Source organism: Macaca mulatta, chromosome 13, assembly GCF_049350105.2.
Source record: "Macaca mulatta isolate MMU2019108-1 chromosome 13, T2T-MMU8v2.0, whole genome shotgun sequence".
In the NCBI taxonomy this organism is placed as follows: domain Eukaryota; kingdom Metazoa; phylum Chordata; class Mammalia; order Primates; family Cercopithecidae; genus Macaca; species Macaca mulatta.
In genome coordinates this window covers 56,531,400-56,549,724 of record NC_133418.1, presented here as the reverse complement: position 1 = coordinate 56,549,724, position 18,325 = coordinate 56,531,400, and the positions used below count along the sequence as shown (strand labels likewise).

The window sequence follows — 18,325 nt, the reverse complement described above, 5'->3', positions numbered from 1 at the left end:
GTAAACACTAAGAGCTAGGTAATGCTCCGGACAACTGGGCTGGGGCTATCAGTGAACAAGAGACAAATCACTACCCTTGTGGAGCTTTCATTCATTTTATTCAGTAGTCAGGGAATACAAAATACATAAGTAAACTGTGTCAGAAAAGGATAAATGCCACTGGAGGAGGAAAAATCTAGAGGAAAGGAGAGCTAGGTAGATCTGTATTTTTAAATAGGGTAGCCAGGACAATTCCTTTTGAGCTAGGCTATAACTGAACACCTGAAGGCATCAGCTATGAGATGGGGAGGGGAAAGGGGCAGAAAGGGACAGATAGCGCAAGGGCCTACAAGACGCAAACCCAAGACTCCAGGTACCACAGGAGGCTAACATGGCTGGAGTAGAGAGAAGGGTAGTAAGGGAAGTCATGGGGGGGGGATGGGAGAGTACTACAGGAATTTGTAGGTTTTTATAGAGATTAAATGTCACTTTACCAGACTGTTTCTAATAATTTAAAAGACTGGGAAGAAAAAAAATTCTCATAGCTATGGAAAGCCATTAAAGACCACTGAATACATTCAAGCAAGTTTCAAATATTTTATTTTCTTATTCATACAGTATGAAGTTTTCTAAAGATCCCACAACATGACGTATCATGCAGAAGAAAAACTAAACATTCAACATAAACCACCCCCTCCCCTACCCACCCCCACACACAAACTAAAAAAAAAAAAAAAAAAAAAAAAAAAGAAAAAACCCTCATTCCCCAGTAAGGAAATAATGTTTGCACTATTTTTCTGTAACGCCAGCCAAGATATGCACAAGCAAGAGAAATAGAAAGCATTTGCTAAAATATTTGTAACAAATACTTATGTACAAAAAATTCACAAAAGACTAGTTCCCCCCTGAAGCAGAGCACATGGCAGTTGACACTGGAACAGTTCAAACCACTGGCTGGGATTATAAGCCATGCCACTGATCCAGAGGAAAAAAGTTACATGTAGTGGAGATTTTCAGTCTGAACATTAACATTTCCAAAGTTTGGCAACATTATCTTTCAAAATTATGCAAATTATGTAAACAAGAGGTACATTTTAAATTGATCTACATGCAAAACTCCATGTCATGCAAGGACACCAAGCACCGGGATTTTTCTCTCACAGACAGAGCCCATGATGTGCAGCACTCAGCTGAAGGAACAGCGATGACAGGCAGGTGTGCTCAATTTCAGATTCATTCACCTTGATTCAACCTGCCCTTTTCTACTGATTTTAAAACCAGTTTTTATAGAAAAACTATAAAGGGAAAGACTACTGTCATACAAAGCTAACCAAAATGTTTTTCTTCCAGCCAATAGTACCTTTGCAGAAATGGGAAGGGATAAGATCAAATGGTAGAACATGATACACTACTTTTATATCACACAAATTTATTAAGTTATCATCCATTACCAATTATATAAGCAAATCAAGGGGAAAAAAACATTATGCATGCTCTATCCCTCGTGGTAAAGAAATTTAAGACGTATAAATTTGGATAAAATTTTGCTCTTCTGTGGCATATACGTTAGCAAGATTTCTCACACTTAAACCACAAATATATGTGGGTGTTTAGATACATACATGCATATTAAATATCACCAGTTTTTTAGATTAGCTGCAAGTCTTTTGAAACACAGAAGGGAAATTCATGATTCAAACACAAGTTTAATGACAAATTATTTACCCATGTAATCAAACAAATGGATATCCTAAGTAGTTACATGATCACTTCAGGTATTCTTCAGTAAGTGATACATACAATATTAGTCATGATTGCCTCAGACAGCTTCTGGCCTTTATGTATAAAATCACAACTAGCACTTACTGAGGGACATTTAATAAATGCAATGGCTCCTAGTTACAAAGTAACAATGAAGCAGCCATAAGCACTGTGCAGTTACTATATGAACACAAGAACTAGCTCTTGGCAGTAGCAATGAACTAGACTTTCTCCTCAAGCAGAGGTGTATTAAAAGCTGCTCAGCAATGAGTAGTAGTCCCTGGAAATATATTCGTAAGTATAAATAAAGTTACAGACTCCTTTGTTACAAAAATGTAATTAAGGTAAATAATAGGACGTTAACAAATGCTTTGTCAATCTCTCAGAGGAGAAAGCACAGGAAAAGGAAAATAGCTGGCCTAACACCCGGCTCAAATTGTACAGTCTTCTATCTATATATAAAACTGTGTGAAATAAAAGTAAGGATGTTTTATGTTCTGCTTGGCACTTTTGTACTCTATTGTTTTGTTTCTGAATCAAGTATATTAAATTAAAGCCAACCTACTACATATATAGAAAGCTACATATATCTATATATAAATATTTACATATGTATATATAGATACTTTCTTGTTATAAAAGATGAAGAAAAATAAATTAAAAAGCCAACCCCTTCCCTTTCTCCACCACATTGATATGCTCTTTTCATGCTGCTGTCCTTCAGACTTTAAAGTGCTACACTGAGTTATTGAGAGAATTACAGTTCAATAACACTTAGTTGGCTTCATGAGGCTCATGTTGGAAAATGTGGCTTCACAGAGAAAAATACTTCCATTTAAATACACAGAGAGCATTGCTGGACGTCTTGAGCAGATCTTCAGAGATGGAGAAGAAAGCAAAAGTGTTGGGTGGTACTCTCTGATAAGAGTCACACATCTACCACCATCTTTTTGTGGATATCTAGGCCACCTACAACCTGCAACAGACAGGAACAAATCAAACTTCAGTGTCTGAGAAACTCCTCATTCATGGTCTGCTTCATCAAATTACAATTTTAAAAAATATTACTAGGGGGCTAGGCGTGGTGGCTCACACCTGTAATCCCAGCACTTTGGAAGGCCGAGGCAGGTGGATCACAAGGTCAGGAGATCGAGACCATCCTGGCTAACACGATGAAACCTCGTCTCTACTAAAAAAATACAAAAAATTAGCTGGGCGTGGTGGTGCGTGCCTGTAATCCCAGCTACTGGGAAGGCTGATGCAGGAGAACCGCTTGAACCCGGGAGGTGGGGGCTGCAGTGAGCTGATATCGCGCCACTGCACTCCAGACTGGGCAACAGAGCAAAACTACATCTCAAATAAATAAATAAATAAAAATTACTTTAGCTATATTCAGGTGGTGAATTTAAAGACACACAAAAAAACAAAACAACAAAACTTGAGTGACCTCCAGTTAGAATTTTCATGGTTTCTTTCTCCTAGGATAACAGGCATTATTTTTTGGGTATTCTTGTACAAGGGCCAGATAGTAAATATTTTAAGTTTTGTAGGCTACATGTAGTTTCTTTCACATTTTCTTTTTTTTTCCAAAACACCACTTAAGGTAAAAAGTATTCTTAGTTCAAAATCAGACATAAACAGGCCATGCACAGGATCTGGTTTCCTCTGCAGTTTGCTGGCCCCTACTTCAGTAGTTTAATACTACACGATAACCAGACACTATGACAAAAACTGTCCTCACAATCAAATATGTGCGTCACTGTCAGTCTGTTCTAGAAAATTTAAAAAGTACCAAGTAAATAAACATTTCTGCATATTATTTTTCTGTAGAGTCAAATACATGTAGTTATACACATCTCAGTGAATACTGACATGGTAATGTGAAAGTGTAGTATCTGTATCATTTGGGGGGAATGTTTTATTACATTTAATCTACATAAACAGAATGCATAGGTCATAAATGTCCAGTTTGATGAATTTTCACAAAGTGAACACCCAATAACCAGCACCCAGATCTTCTAGTCACCAGACATCTCCCCTCCCCCTCCTCCCACCCAACACGGACACACACACACACACCAGTAGCTACTATTTTCTGTTTCTGTACATTTTATAAATTGAATCTCTTTCATGTCTGGCTTCTCTCAACTTTATGATTGTGAAATTAATCCATATTGTTCTGTATACTTGTATCTGTATTATTTTTAAATTCAAACTAAAAAATAGCCCCTTTATATAATTGAAAAGTAAAGCACAAAGTGCCAACTAATTCTACAACTCCTGCTATGGAAAAAAAAGCAGTTTGTCACCCTGGCCTCATTCTCTATTTGCTTTTATGCAGTGGCAATAAAGTTTTCAGCTGACTTTCACTATTTACCTCTAGGTCTCTAAGATTTTTAGCTTTCACACACATTTCTTCCCTCTATCTCCCCCCCTACACACTTCACAAACTCTGTACCATTCCAATGGCTTTATCGTTATTTTCATTAGAAATTCAGCATTTTTCAGCCGGGTATGGTGGCTCACGCCTGTAATCCCAGCATTTTGGGAGGCTGAGGTGGGCAGATCACTTGAGGTCAGGAGTTCAAAACAGGCCTGACCAACATGGTGAAACCAGGTCTCTAATACATTTAAAAAAAAAAAAAAAAAAACCTTAGCCGGCATGCCTCCAGCCTGGGCAACAAACTGAGGCAACACTCCTTCCCCCGACCTCACCCCCCAAAAAAACCTAGCATTTTTCATTGTTATAACTATAGAATACAGATAAACAGAACTATTTATTATGATTAGTTTTTCTTTCCTGCACATTTGTTTGGTACACTTAATTCCTTTGCTGGGTGTTCTATGTTAATTATAATTCAACCCCTAACTTTTGTTCCAAATACATTCAACTAAAAATATTATGTAATTCTATCAATTTTATTGTCTTGAAAGCACTCTTTGAGCCTTCCAACCTGCTGCACTCTAGACTTTTTGTCTTCAGGCCTGTCATCTCTGGCGCTCTTCATCATATCGGGGATCCTCCCTCTCATGCTGGACCCTCAGATTCCTGGATCCTACACTCTCTACTTTTTTGATTTATGACCTTATTGCAGTGGGAGCACACATCCTCCAGTAGTTTCCAAAATGAGAAGGCCTTACATACCTAAAAGTGTCTTTCTACTACCATTTGAGTTTATAGAGAATTTTAAGTTGGAAATAACTGTCCCTCAGAATTGCAAAGGCAAAATGCTCCATGTTCTTGTGGGTTTCCAATACTGCTACTAAGAAATCTGGTGCCATTATGACTCCTGGTTGTTTATACAAAGCCCCACTCCCACCACTCCACCCTACCACCCCAGCTCTCTGGAAATCTGCAGAACCAGTTATTTGCTCCCACTGTCTCAAAACTTCATGACAGTGTGCCCAGGTCCAGATGTTTACAGACTATGCTGGATGCTCCATAAGCCCTCTCAGAAAACACATTATTTTTGGCTTTGGAGTATTTCCTTGATTCATTTTTGATTATTTGTTTCCTTCCATTTTCCTTCTGGAATCCTAGCATTCGGGTGTTACGACTCCGAAAATAGGTATCTAAAATTGCATTCCCAAAAGCTCTTTTATGTATTATCCAACTTTTGTTTCAAAATTCAATATACAATATCCCCGAGGATAATGACAGGTTTCGGGTTTGCTTTTAAAGTTTTTACTGGTCTTGGCTAATCTGTTTGTTTTGGACTTATTTTTTTGGACCTGGTTTCATCTTTATATTCCATACATAGAGGTTTCCTTCAGTGTTTGGTGAGATCCTTGGCTTTGCTTCTGTAGAAAGGGCACTGGAACTTTGGGTGAATGATGGGGTTGTTGAGTGAGAGCTATACTTTGAGTGATCTGGTAGCACCATTTCTTTGGGGGGATAAGATTTCCTAAACAGGGCTTTTTCCCATCTCTTGCCTAGAGAGTGTAAGTCCAGCTGCCAGGGAGTCAGGAAGTCAGGTACAGGGCACAGATGTCAATATGCAAATATGCTTACTGTCACTTAGTTCCCCAACACATATACCCCATCTCTGCCTCATGTTTGCCAGTCTAGAGACTCACCCCAGTCTCCTGCTAGAGTGCAGGAGAGAGAGCTGGCCAGGTGAACAGAGTAGGGAAGGCGATCTTGTGTGTTCCAATTCCTTCTTAAAACAGACTTTAACCAATCTTTGATTTTAGCTTCACTTTCATCCTCACTTCCAGTAGCTTGTGACATCAATTTCTGAGCCTTTCATGGATTCTCCATTATAACCCAGTTTGGTTCTCAGATTTCCAAGCTGATAAAGCTTAGAATCATTCTGCTAGGTTAGTTAACCATTCAACTTTCTAAATGTTCTGAATTACCACATTTAGATGCTGTTTCTTCTCTGCTCTTCATTTTTGTCCTTGTAAGTTCATAAACCTTTCTTTTTAATTCATTGCATTTGATTGGAGTTTGGGGAGGAGGTAAAAATAAATTATACATGGGTTCAATTCACCAACTTTAAGCCTGTCACTAATCATTTGTAAGAATTATTTGTATATATTAAGTACTCTGAAAATTTTGAAGAACATATATAGTATGCAATCTTTTAAAATAACTTCCAATCTTTCACTGTTATAGCTTGAGAAGTCAACATAAAAAGAACTCAATGAAGTCAAAATTACAAGTGCTTGATCAATGTTTATAAAAGTTGGTTTTAAGCACACGAAGAACATTTTTCTCCACTCCTAAATTATGCCCCTTAAAAATACAAGCAAAAGGCAATTGATTACAAATACTGGTGGCCAGACACAGTGGCTCGTGCTTGTAATCCCAATGCTTTGGAAGGCTGAAATGGGACGATTGCTTGAAGCGAGGAGCTGGAGACCAGCCTGGGCAAGATAGCAAGACCCCTGTCTACAAAAACCTAAAAATAGGCCGGGCACGGTGACTCACGCCTATAATCCCAGCACTTTGGGAGGCCAAGGCGGGCAGATCACAGGGTCAGGAAATCAAGACCATCCTGGCCAACATGGCGAAACTCCATCTCTACTAAAAATATAGAAATTAGCTGGTCATGGTGGCATGTGCCTGTAATCCCAGCTACTCAGGAGGCTGAGGCAGGAGAATCACTTGAATCAGGGAGTCAGAGGTTGCAGCGAGCCAAGATTGCGCCATTTCATTCCAGCCTGGCGATAGAGCGAGACTCCGTCTCAAAAAAAACATGAAAACTTAAAAATAAACTAAAATATTGGAAAATAAACTCAAAACTTAGCTTATGTCTTCAATATAGATAATAGCTTAATTTCCTTCCACTGATAAGTGATATATGTATTACATTTTATATATGCAAGTAATCTTCATTTATATGAAGATTATATAAATACCATTTATTTATATAAATATAAATACCTCTTCCAATACCACCGAAGCCAAGAATTTTCCATTTATTATATTCCCCTAAGGCTTAGAATTTCTCCTTTCCTTCTTTTGAAAACTGGCTGCTCTTTATGATGGTACTACTAGCCTGGTCTCATGTCACACTCAACCATATGCCAGTCCACAGGAGTCCTTCAATGATCCTTGGCAATGGTGAAGGAGGTGAAACAGAAGGAGAGAAAAGGTTTGCGGTAGCGCCCCCTGGGAGTAGTTCAGTGTCTTAAAAGTCTCAAACCCATCTAACTCTTCCAAAAAGATGCAGTCTATTCTTTACAGTGCCACCCTACTTTTTGAAAACAAAATAAAAAGATGGTTTTTGCTTAAGGATAATATGAACTTCTACTTAAAGGTCAAACTAGCTACACTTCAGCTCTTGCATAACACACAACTATCAAACTCACTTGTTTTTCCTTGTGTGATTCACATTTAAAAATAAAAAGGAGAAAGAAAACCTTTCTATGGAAGCATCCAATCATTACTGACAGAAAAATTTCAAACCTTTGTTATCTTTGCCTCTACTCTGGATGCTCTAGTTTTCTCTAGTATCTCTAGCTTGCAGTTTAAAATCCTTGTGACACATCAAAAAGCCTACTATCTATCCTTTTAGGGCATAAGTACAGAAGAGAAGCTAAGTGGTTGTGGTTGTGCTTCTGTTCAGAAGCAATGAGTGATTAAATGAACCTTAAGAGTATAATCTAGTTGTAATTTGAGAGGCTATCAACAGTAAAAAAGTAGTATCCTTGTGGCATTTGATCAGAGGATCACTGAGAATGTTAATTCTTGAGAATAATAATTGTTGATTTTGTTAATTAGTAATTACAACGAAGATACATTTGAAAACTGAATATGGGCAATTAGGAAAAATCAAATATATGTTTTTAGGACAAAATACGGAAATTCTCTATTAAGTGGTTTTTAAAATATGTTGCTGAAACATAACAGAAGAACCAGCTCTTTTGTACTTACAGCACAGAATTCTTCAAAGGATATTCTTCCATCTCCATCCTTATCTGCATTTATTATGGTTTTGTCTACAATTTGCTGTAACTGTGTATCTTTCAGATTGTTCCCCACCATCATCTTCAATACCTGGAAGAGTTCCCCATTGGAAATATAGCCATCTTTATCCATGTCATAGATACGGAAAGCAACTAAAAAAAGGGAAGGAAAATCAATTCCAATTACAAAGCAATCACAAGCAAATGCTTTCAATAAGAAAGAAAATAGTAAACTGACAAACATCAAAATTGACTATGAGGATGTCTCCTTCCTTAAAATAGAGTTGTCCTTAGGCACAGTTTAACATAGTTGGTTAAAAGTATGGGCTTTTGAGGCTGCCTGAGCAGATTTAGTGGAGCTTAGAGTAAGTTAACTATCCCTGCTAAGCTTCAGTTTCTGCACAGAAAAAACACTAGAGATAATAACAACTCCAACAACCTCTCTTGTTCTTTAGAACATTTCTTCCCACTGTCACTAAAAAAAAATCTCTTCTCTAAATTACAAATGTAGTTTACATGGTTGTTTTCAGTAGAAAGAAACTGTTTTGCTTCTATCCAACTAAAAGCAACAATGACACATTATTCAAATATAGTAGTGGCAAATGTCTTAAAAGGATTTTCACCAGAAAAATTTCACCAGTAAAATTTCAGTTATGTCTAAGGATCTGGAATAAAAGACATCTTTTTCATTATTTTAAAAACCATTCTATAATACGGTATGAAATGATGGTAGTATAAGAGAATGAAGTCAGTGAAGAAAAATACTTACACCTCAACTTCTGCTCCTTATCTCCTTTGACACTGAACTGAGAGACGCCCTCAATGAATTCTGAAGAAGAGTTAAAAATGTTCACAAATCAGAACTTCCAATTTTTTTACACAAAAAACATTTACCTTACATTCCCATAAAAGGATATTTCCTTGCTGCAAAACAAAAGTACTACTAGCAACATTTAAAAATAAAATTGTCAAATTTGAAACCTCAACAAACAAAGTCTCTCTGTATTTTTTTATTTGAACTTGGAGTTCTCTAAGGTCAATCAATTTGAACAAACATTTGTTAAGTGCAAAATAAAAGAACACTCAAAACATATTCTTTAAGTTAACTCTTTCCTCTTAGAATATGACTGTGACAAGGGGCTTTAAAAAAAAAACCACTATAAATTGTTTTATTTTAAAGAATAAAAATAACTTTAAATTTCTACTTCAAAACTGTGAACCAAATATGCTGTTAGAAGTTTCACGACAAATCATTTTTCTTCACCACCTGATACGCACTAAATCATAATCAGTTTTATATCCCTCCACTTATAATTCTGTTCTCCAAACTAAAATAACAAAATCTATTGACAAATCTCTAGTGAAATGTTTATTTACTTGTTTAAAAAAAAAAAAAAACTGGGCGTGGTGGCTCATGCCTGTAATCCCAGCATTTTGGGAGGTTGAGGCACGTGGATCACTTGAGGTCAGGAGTTCGAGACCACAGCCTGGCCAACATAGTGAAATCTCGTCTTTACTAAAAATACAAAAACTAGCCAGGTGTGGTGGTGCACACCTGTAATCCCAGCTACTCAGGAGGCTGAGACAGGAAAATCGCTTGAACCCAGGAGGCAGAAGTTGCAGTGAGCTGAGATGACACCACCATGTTCCAGCCTGGGCAAAAGAGCGAGACTCCATCTCAAAAAAATAAATAAATAAAAGGAATTGCAGTTTCTAATGTTGTATATAAGAATATACAGTATTGCCCTAAAGTGAGATTAATTTTCTAAAAAGAAAGGAAATACTGAGTCTCCCCTGCTTTTTGGTAGATTATCCTAAAGAACAACTTAATCATTTATGAACCACAAAGTAAAAGATCCTATTTCATTAAGGTGAATATACCACAGATGTTGAGGTTTTAACATAATCTATTATTGTAAGGTCACAAGGAATATAAACACTTTTTTTTTTTTTTTTAACATAGAGCTGTAGGAATACAAACAGGTTATCTAACTTGTGATTATAAAAAATAACTACTTTCTTACCTTTAAAGTCTACTTCTCCATTCCCATCTGTGTCGAATATATCTATTACTCGCTGTACTAAAGGATTCTGTTGTAACTCAGGCAGAGACATGAACTCTTCCACACTCAAAGAACCAGAATTGTCCAAATCAAGCTTCTTAAATCTCTTTCCTAGCCTTTTAATTTCATCCGCATCAACTAAAAGCAAACAAAAAAGGTAGCAAGAATTTTTAAAAAATGTTCCCAAATCCTTTCTAACAGGCAGTAGCAAGATTTTGAAAAATTTAATAGTTATAGGGGGAAAAAAATCCAACAGTTATCCAATAGTTTCATTTCCAATTTGATAAAAAGAGGTATATATTATAATGTTAACTAATTTCCTCTCATAGAATAAATACAACATGAATACTTGTATTTGGTTACCTTTCTGTTTGTTTGCACCTGCCATTACATACAGCCGCTGTATGCTGAGTCTCAAGATAGTCCAGGCCTGATAATGCTAAGCTGATCATGGAGGTCACAAAAGATTATTTCAGAACTGACAATGCCAATGCTAAGCTGATCACGGAGGTTCTACCAGACAGATTCAATCAACCTCTGTTCTGTACACCAAAGAACTTTCATTTTCATTTTTCTTGTTAAATTTTAATTTACTTTCTTTCTAATAGTTCATGACTCAAAAATTCAAAGGGTATTCAAAATTCAAAGTTTCCCTCCCTTCCCACCCTGAGATATCTATTTCCTTTCCCTGAAGGCAATGTTGCCGTTTCCTGAATATTCTTCCAGAGATACTTTACAAGTATGAGCAAATAAGCCAGCTTTTACTTAACAACCAAATAGCTAACAAAATTCACTTGTCAACACTTTAAAAGAGAAAGAATAACTAAAAAGAAATGTTTACATTAGTTTGTAAGTACTCCATAAAAATTCAGTGTCAGGTCTCTTATATACATTCTTGAAAAGCAGGGTTTAAGCTGTTTTCTTCTAAATTACATCATTTTAATTCCTTTAAAATATCTGACTAATACACATAAGTAATTTTGATCATGACTTAACAGAAATAGTAATTACAAATATATTTTTTAAATTACATACAACAGGCCAGGTGCAATGGCTCATGCTTGTAATCCTAGCACTTTGGGAGGCCAACGTGGGCAGATTACTAGAGGTCAGGAGTTACAGACCAGCCTGGCCAACATGGTAAAACCCCACCTCTACTAAAAATACAAAAATCAGCCGGGCATGGTGGCACGCACCTGTAATCCCAGATACTCAGGAGGCTGAAGCAGGAGATCGCTTGAACCCAGGAGGCGGAGGTTGCAGTGAGCCGAGATCACGCCACTGCTTTCCAGCCTGAGTGACAGAGTGAGACTCTGTCTCAAAAACTTAAAAATAAAAATAAAATAAATACAACAACTTTTAAAAAGAAAATTAAGAAGGCAAATGTTATACTGCCAATGAGTATATATGTATTATGGCCCACAATGCTAGAGAACAGTACAAATACAAGCTGTCTTGACAGCTTAAATATATGGCATCCTCACTATAAGAACTTAAAAATTAAAGCATATATTTTAAATATAAATTATATTAAAATAGAACTATAATTATCTATACTATCAAAGTAAAAACTACAGCTACAAGGTGGTGTTCTAATATGAATTAGTTCACACATAATTGGTAAAGAGGAAGGAGAGTAGTATTGTCAGTAATCATGGAAATTTCATTGATTCACAGGGATTTTTCTCAGTATGTTATAAAAGGATCGGGGCAAGTTTCTTAAAAAAAAAAAAAAAAAGAAAGAAAAAAAAAAAAAAAAAAAAAAAGGCTGGGCACAGTGGCTCACGCTTGTAATCCCAGCACTTTGGGAGGCTGAGGCAGGCTGAGGAACCTGGGGTCAGGAGTTTGAGACCAGCCTGGCCAACGTGGTGAAACCTCACCTCTACTAAAAATACAAAAATTAGCTGGGAGTGGTGGCAGGATGCCTGTAATCCCAGCTACTCGGGAGACTGAGGCAGGAGAATAGCTTGAACCTGGGAGGCGGAGGTTGTAGTGAGCTGAGATGGTGCCATTGTACTCTAGCCTGGGCAACAAGAGGGAACCTATGTCTCCAATAAAAACCTCAATATATGAAGACCTTAAGAAAACAACAGTGAAGAGGTGCCTTCCTTTAGAGAAAACAAGTTTAGTGGCTTTAAGAACCTCAAGTCTTTCTAACATTGTTATGTTGTCTGGTGAAAACTAAGGACACAGATGAAGAAGTTGTGAAGACAATTTCTTTTGTTTTTATGCTCCCTCACCCCCAAAAACTATTAATAATAAGGTAGCCATACATTGGCTCACCACTGAATTTTAGAAAAGTAGCTTCTACTAAAGCAAGTAACTTCAAGAACCTATACCATACCTTAATAGAAACACAAGTCCCCATTTAAAGCTCATAAGTGATGGGTTATAGTGTTTCATTTGTACAGTTAATTTGTACTTGTATTTTTAAGATCATCACCGTTTATGTTAATACTCTGTTACAAACAAAGCTGCATAACTTGAATGGTCTACTCTATCCATGTTTTTCCCAGATGTGATTTCATAGCATGTGAGGTTTTCTAGAAAACATGTATCAGAAATGCTGGGATGAAAAATTTATCTAAATACTGCTGCAAACAGCAAAATACATATACAGTCATGCATCACTTAACGATGGGGTTACAATGCAAAATGCATCATTAGATTTCGTCACTGTATGAACATCAGAGTGTACTTACACAAACCTATGTGGTACAGCCAGCCCACTACACACCTAGGCTATATGGTCCAGCCTATTGCTCCTAGGCTACAAAATCTGTACAGCATCTTAATGTACTGAATACCATAGGCAATTGTAACACAATGCTAAGTATCTGTGAATCTAAACATATGTAAACATTCAAAAGCTACAGTTAAAGTATAGTATGAAAATTTTATTTAAATGGTACATCTGTATAAGGCACTTACCATGAAAGGAGCTTGTGGGACAGGAAGCCGCTCTGGGTGAGTCAGTGGTGAGTGGTGAATTAATGTAAGGGCCTAGGACATTACTGTAGACTTTATAAACTCTGTACACTCAGGCTACACTAATGATGCATTTCTCAATGTAACCCATCGTTAACTGACACATGACTGTATATGTATTTTCAGCTCCATTATAATCTTACAGAACCACTGTGTATATGTGGTCAGTCACTGACCGAAAATTATTATGTAGCACATTAATGTATATAAATAATCTCATCAAAAAGTTCACATAAACACTTCATAAGCACATCAACTACATAAGGCATTTTATCCCTCTATTAAAGAGTATTCCTTCTTTAATGGAATATGTGACATAAATGCAAACTGTTCAAGTAAACCTTATTTCCCCATTTTCTATCTATAAAATGACATACCCTTAATCCTGAAAGAGAAAAAATATAATCAAAGTCCTACAAATGCTTTTCGCTTATTTATTTACATGTCTACTCCACCTCAGGGTGCGAAAAGTCCGTGACTTTTTCATTGGTGCTCTGGGCATCACATATAACAGGTGCTTAATAATGGTTTTAATAATGTTTTAAGTGAGTATTAATAAGTATTTCAAATGTAAAACTTATTGATTAAAATGCCACCAGTATTTAAAACCACTAGCTAACCAGGTACCAATCAGCAAACCATTCAGAACAGTGTCTCAAAGTTCATAGATTTTGCTGAAGAGGTACCCTCTTCAAGCTAGCCTTAATTTTTTACACATATACCAAGGATTAGTTATTCTCTTCTTCCAATCTTTAGTTTACAATCACAGACTAGGAAAGGTGATGGGGAAATTAAACATAATAGATCACAAAGGTGATCAACTATGAGTGGATAAGAAAAGACAATGTCTCCACTAAGTGGACAAATCAGGATCATTTCCTCTAGGCTGTATGATTAATGGGAAGAGGAAAGGCAGAAATGTAGTATCATAATATTTATGCAAACTATTTATTAGAGTCTATTTCTTGAAGCAGGGACATTAATTATAGTTTAGAAAGTTGTTTATCAAGAAACTGAAATTGAGGCACTTAAAGGATTATGTTTTAGTTACTCAGAAAACTCCTCTAATCCAGGAGATAGCATTCCAGTCTTAATAAATGAATAAAAAATATTAAGAATACTTGAGAATAAAGAATCATAAATCAAATAAATATATTTGGCTCAATCCATCTTCTTTACACTGCCAACAGTAATCTTTCTAAAAGGCAAATTCAGTCAAATGGCTAGCTCCCGTGCTTTACATTTTCTAGTGGCTTTCTAATACAAAAAGTCTAAAGTCCTTGACAATACTAGCCTCAAATTTAAATTTCCATCTTATCTCTTTCCCCATTTCCTTTTCTTTGGCTACAATGCTCTTGGCACAACTCTGCTAGAGTATAGATTTTATACCTCATTTCCTTATAAACCTCCTGCTGGAATGTCCTTGCCTGAATTCTTCATTTATGAGACACCTGTCAATTTCTCTCTAGGGAGAAAGGTGTTTGTCACTAATGATTTATAGTTGTATCATTACCTCACTCACTGGCAAAAGCCCTTAGAAGGAGTAGTTAAATTTTATTTACTTGTTTTAATATCTTGTAAAACATTATAAAGTAGTTGATATCTGTTCTGGATGAATAGCCAAAACTTTCCTCAAAGGCAAAGCAATGTGCCAGTGATCACATTTTACCTTGACAATAAATGACTTCTTAAAAAGCCCCTTTAATATGACTAGGAGGGAACAAGCTCTATCTAATCTTTCCATTCATCATCATTCCCACATATCCTATGTAGCTAAAACTGATCTTGAGCTAAGAAGCCAGAGCAGTGTGTGAGGAGGCAGTATTTTTCTCCAACCACTGATGTATTTCCTCATCTCCCTCCCCTCCTTTCAGCTAGGATTACAGTGATGAGTAAGACAGACTAAATACTCAGTATTTGCAATCTAGTTGAGACTGAGCAACTAGAGGAATCCATACCTAAATATCCAGAATATTTTTAAATGGCCAGCTTGGAAAGCAAAGCTAGGAAAAAAATTTAAAGCCAAGATCTAAGAAAGTTGTCTTTCAAAAACAAATGGTAAAAATAATTATTTTAGGTATCAAACAAAATTATTTATTTGGTCATTACTGGCACCCGAGGGGCAGTTATTTAAGCACTTCCATTTGCCAGCAGTGTTGCTGTGTTGCAGTACGATATTAGAGTATGAAACAGAGTTTTAATTCTTGAAATATCAGCATTAGCAATCACCCACAAATTAGGAACCGATCTCTAAAGTAGATCAAACCCATCTTGTTCGCACCATTAAATTTAGTTTCAGTATATTTACAGAAGATCTGCACTTAGCACGAGTTAAATACTGAAGAACAAATTCCAACTTTTGGTGCCACTTTTCAGTAAATATTTTTTTTTCCTACTGCTTATGATCATATTCCCTTAAAAGAGATGGACAAGGAAAAACAAACCAACCTCACCCTCTTGACTCATCTTGTGACTCAGAGATACTCTTTTTCATATGTTTTGCCAGGTTGAAACTCATGTTATTTTTCTACTTTTTGGAAAGACTAGCCTCAAATTTAAATTTCCATCTTATCTCTTTCCCCATTTCCTTTTCTTTGGCTACAATGCTCTTGGCACAACTCTGCTAGAGTATAGATTTTATACCTTTTGTTGGTTTGGGAGGAATGCCTTAACAGTTGAAAATGCCTACATATTCAATTGAAATTTTATTAGACAAAATATTAAAATAATATTCAAGTCATATACTGTTATCTAAAATTTAAGCAAGGTGGCAAAAACAAGATATTTTAGTCAGAGTTTATAAAATATAAAAATTACTAATAAGAAATTGGTAGGTTGTTTATACAGAAAACAGACTGTTGAGACTTAACCTCGATCAATGCACTCTGACAGTTCTTAGGGATAAATGGGAAATTCAGATGGTAACTCATTTAAAAAAGTGACTTCAAGAATCTTGTTAATGTTACTACATTAAAAGTATTAAGAACTTGCTCACAATGCTAAATTTGCTACACTAAATTTCAGTATTTTCAACTGGACATATTAATACTGCACCAATATACTACTAATAGAAATAGGAGGTTACATATTCATTCATCATGCTTTCAGATGATGAAACATAAATCATCTCCCTTATACTTATATATTTCTCTCATTTAGAAAAAAAGGAAGAAATTTCAAAATAGGAAGGTTCTGAAAGCATTGCTATTAATACACACACACCAAGCTGCTATTCAACTGTTGAGATTAAAAGTAAAGACAACTTAAAGAAGTGTAAACTGTTTTAGGTGATGCTAAAATTTTTCGGAATGAAAAGAAAATGAAATAAACAGAATGGTAGAAAAACAAAACTTTCCTCAAATTTTACCCAGTTCTCAATAATTGTGTATTAGAAAACAGCAACAAGACTATTGCTTCATCAGGAAATTCTTTTAACAGCTACTTTATAAATAAGTTATTACCTATTAATACACCAAATTACTAAAAACACAGCAAGTCTCTCTAAATTCTAACAATAATATTTTGAAAGAAACAACTATATGTAATGTGGGACCCAGGAGAGAATCCTGGAAAAGAAAAACACTTCGCAAGTTTCACCATTTTTTTCAGTCATGTATGTGGTTTAATATTCTTTAGCCAATGTTAATTTCTTGGTGTTGATTACTGTACCATAATTCCGTGAGATGTTAACATCCTCACATTAACAGAAGTTGGCTGAGGGGTATTCAAGAACTCTATTATCTTTGTAACTTTTCTGTAATTTCTCCCGAATCTTGGCTCCAATTTGTGACAACTCTTGATTGATTGTCCTTCATGACCTTGAAACTTCTGATCCAGTATTTTGTAAAACTTCCCTCAGTTTGAGCTTCCTGAATGCATTTGGGTAAGAATGCCACAGAAATGATATTGTGTCCTCCAATACACTGTATCAAGGGGCTCATGACGTCAACATGTCTTATTACTAGTGATGTTAACCTTGATCACTTGGCTAATGTGGTGGCTGCCAGATTTCTCCACTATAAATCTACTATCTTTTCCTTTGCAGTTAAAAAAATATCCTGGGTGGGGGCGGGGGGGAGGGTAGGGAATACTTTGAGACTGTGCAAATACTCTTTTCTCCTCAAACTCTGACCTAATTTTGGCATCCATCACCGGGTCCTGTCTGATTTATTTATTATTGTGGTATTTGCCTAATAATAAATTTCTTTTCCCCTCTTTCTTTCTACATTAATTGGGATGCTCCTGTAAAAAAAAACCAAAAACAAAAACAACAAAAAAAATCACCCACACAAAACCAAAACCAGTGCCTTCTCTACCATTTATTAAAATACATCGGCATGGACTCATGAGTATTTTAGTACATGAATTAAAATCCAATACTATCATTATTTTGTTGGTCACATTGTTCCAGCTTTGGTCTTTATTAGATCTTCAGGTTGGCTCCTATGTGGCCTTTCAACAATCTCTCTCTTTTTTTTTAAAGTAATTCCTTAATTTCTGGCACCATAATATGTTCAAGGCTTATCCCAACTATACATACTATTTCTAAGACACGATCCCCCAATATCTTTTGTACAGCAAGAAATTTAGAATCATATTATAGAATGAGAACTATCAGAAACTACTACTCTAACACAGGATCCCGGAATCTCTATCTTAGAGGTATTCTGAAAAAAAGCCATCTGGCATGGCAAAATTATCTATGGAGAAGCTTGTATTGAGTAACTCTTGTGAAGATCACAAGAAAAAAACCTCATAGTGTTATCAATAGAAGTTACTGAGAAGTTTTTCAACATAAAGATTAACTTAAAAGCTTTACAGTCTTTTATAAAGACACCTCCTACGAAGGTAAGTGGCTGTATTTTCATGTGACCCCAATGAGAAGTAAAATCCACCAGGGGGCGCAGCAGATAAAACCTTCAAAAAAGAGCTCCAAAAAAATTCTCCAGTTTTATAATGACCTTGTTGTGTACCAAGCAGAAGTTTAATATTTATATTCTGCATAGTTTGACTACCAAATGAACAAATCAGAGAGAGCACCCTACCAATATTATGACAGACTTTAAATAGTATATTATGAAATAAACATGAACACAGTCATACATGTATGTGTTGTACCT

At 35.9% G+C, this 18,325-nt stretch overlaps 1 protein-coding gene across 1 annotated transcript in view; it reads right to left on the bottom strand.

The window, feature by feature from the left end:
* Positions 1–562: 562 nt before the first annotated feature.
* PPP3R1 (protein phosphatase 3 regulatory subunit B, alpha) overlaps positions 563–18,325 on the bottom strand; it is a 73,944-nt gene continuing 56,181 nt past the window's right edge. The window contains exons 3-6 of the mRNA XM_015112591.3: positions 10,179–10,355; positions 8,924–8,983; positions 8,123–8,307; positions 563–2,716 (exon numbers count right to left, since the gene is read on the bottom strand). Coding sequence (XP_014968077.1) covers positions 2,669–2,716; positions 8,123–8,307; positions 8,924–8,983; positions 10,179–10,355 — 470 coding nt within the window. The 3' untranslated portion in view covers positions 563–2,668. The remainder of the gene's footprint in view (positions 2,717–8,122; positions 8,308–8,923; positions 8,984–10,178; positions 10,356–18,325) is intronic.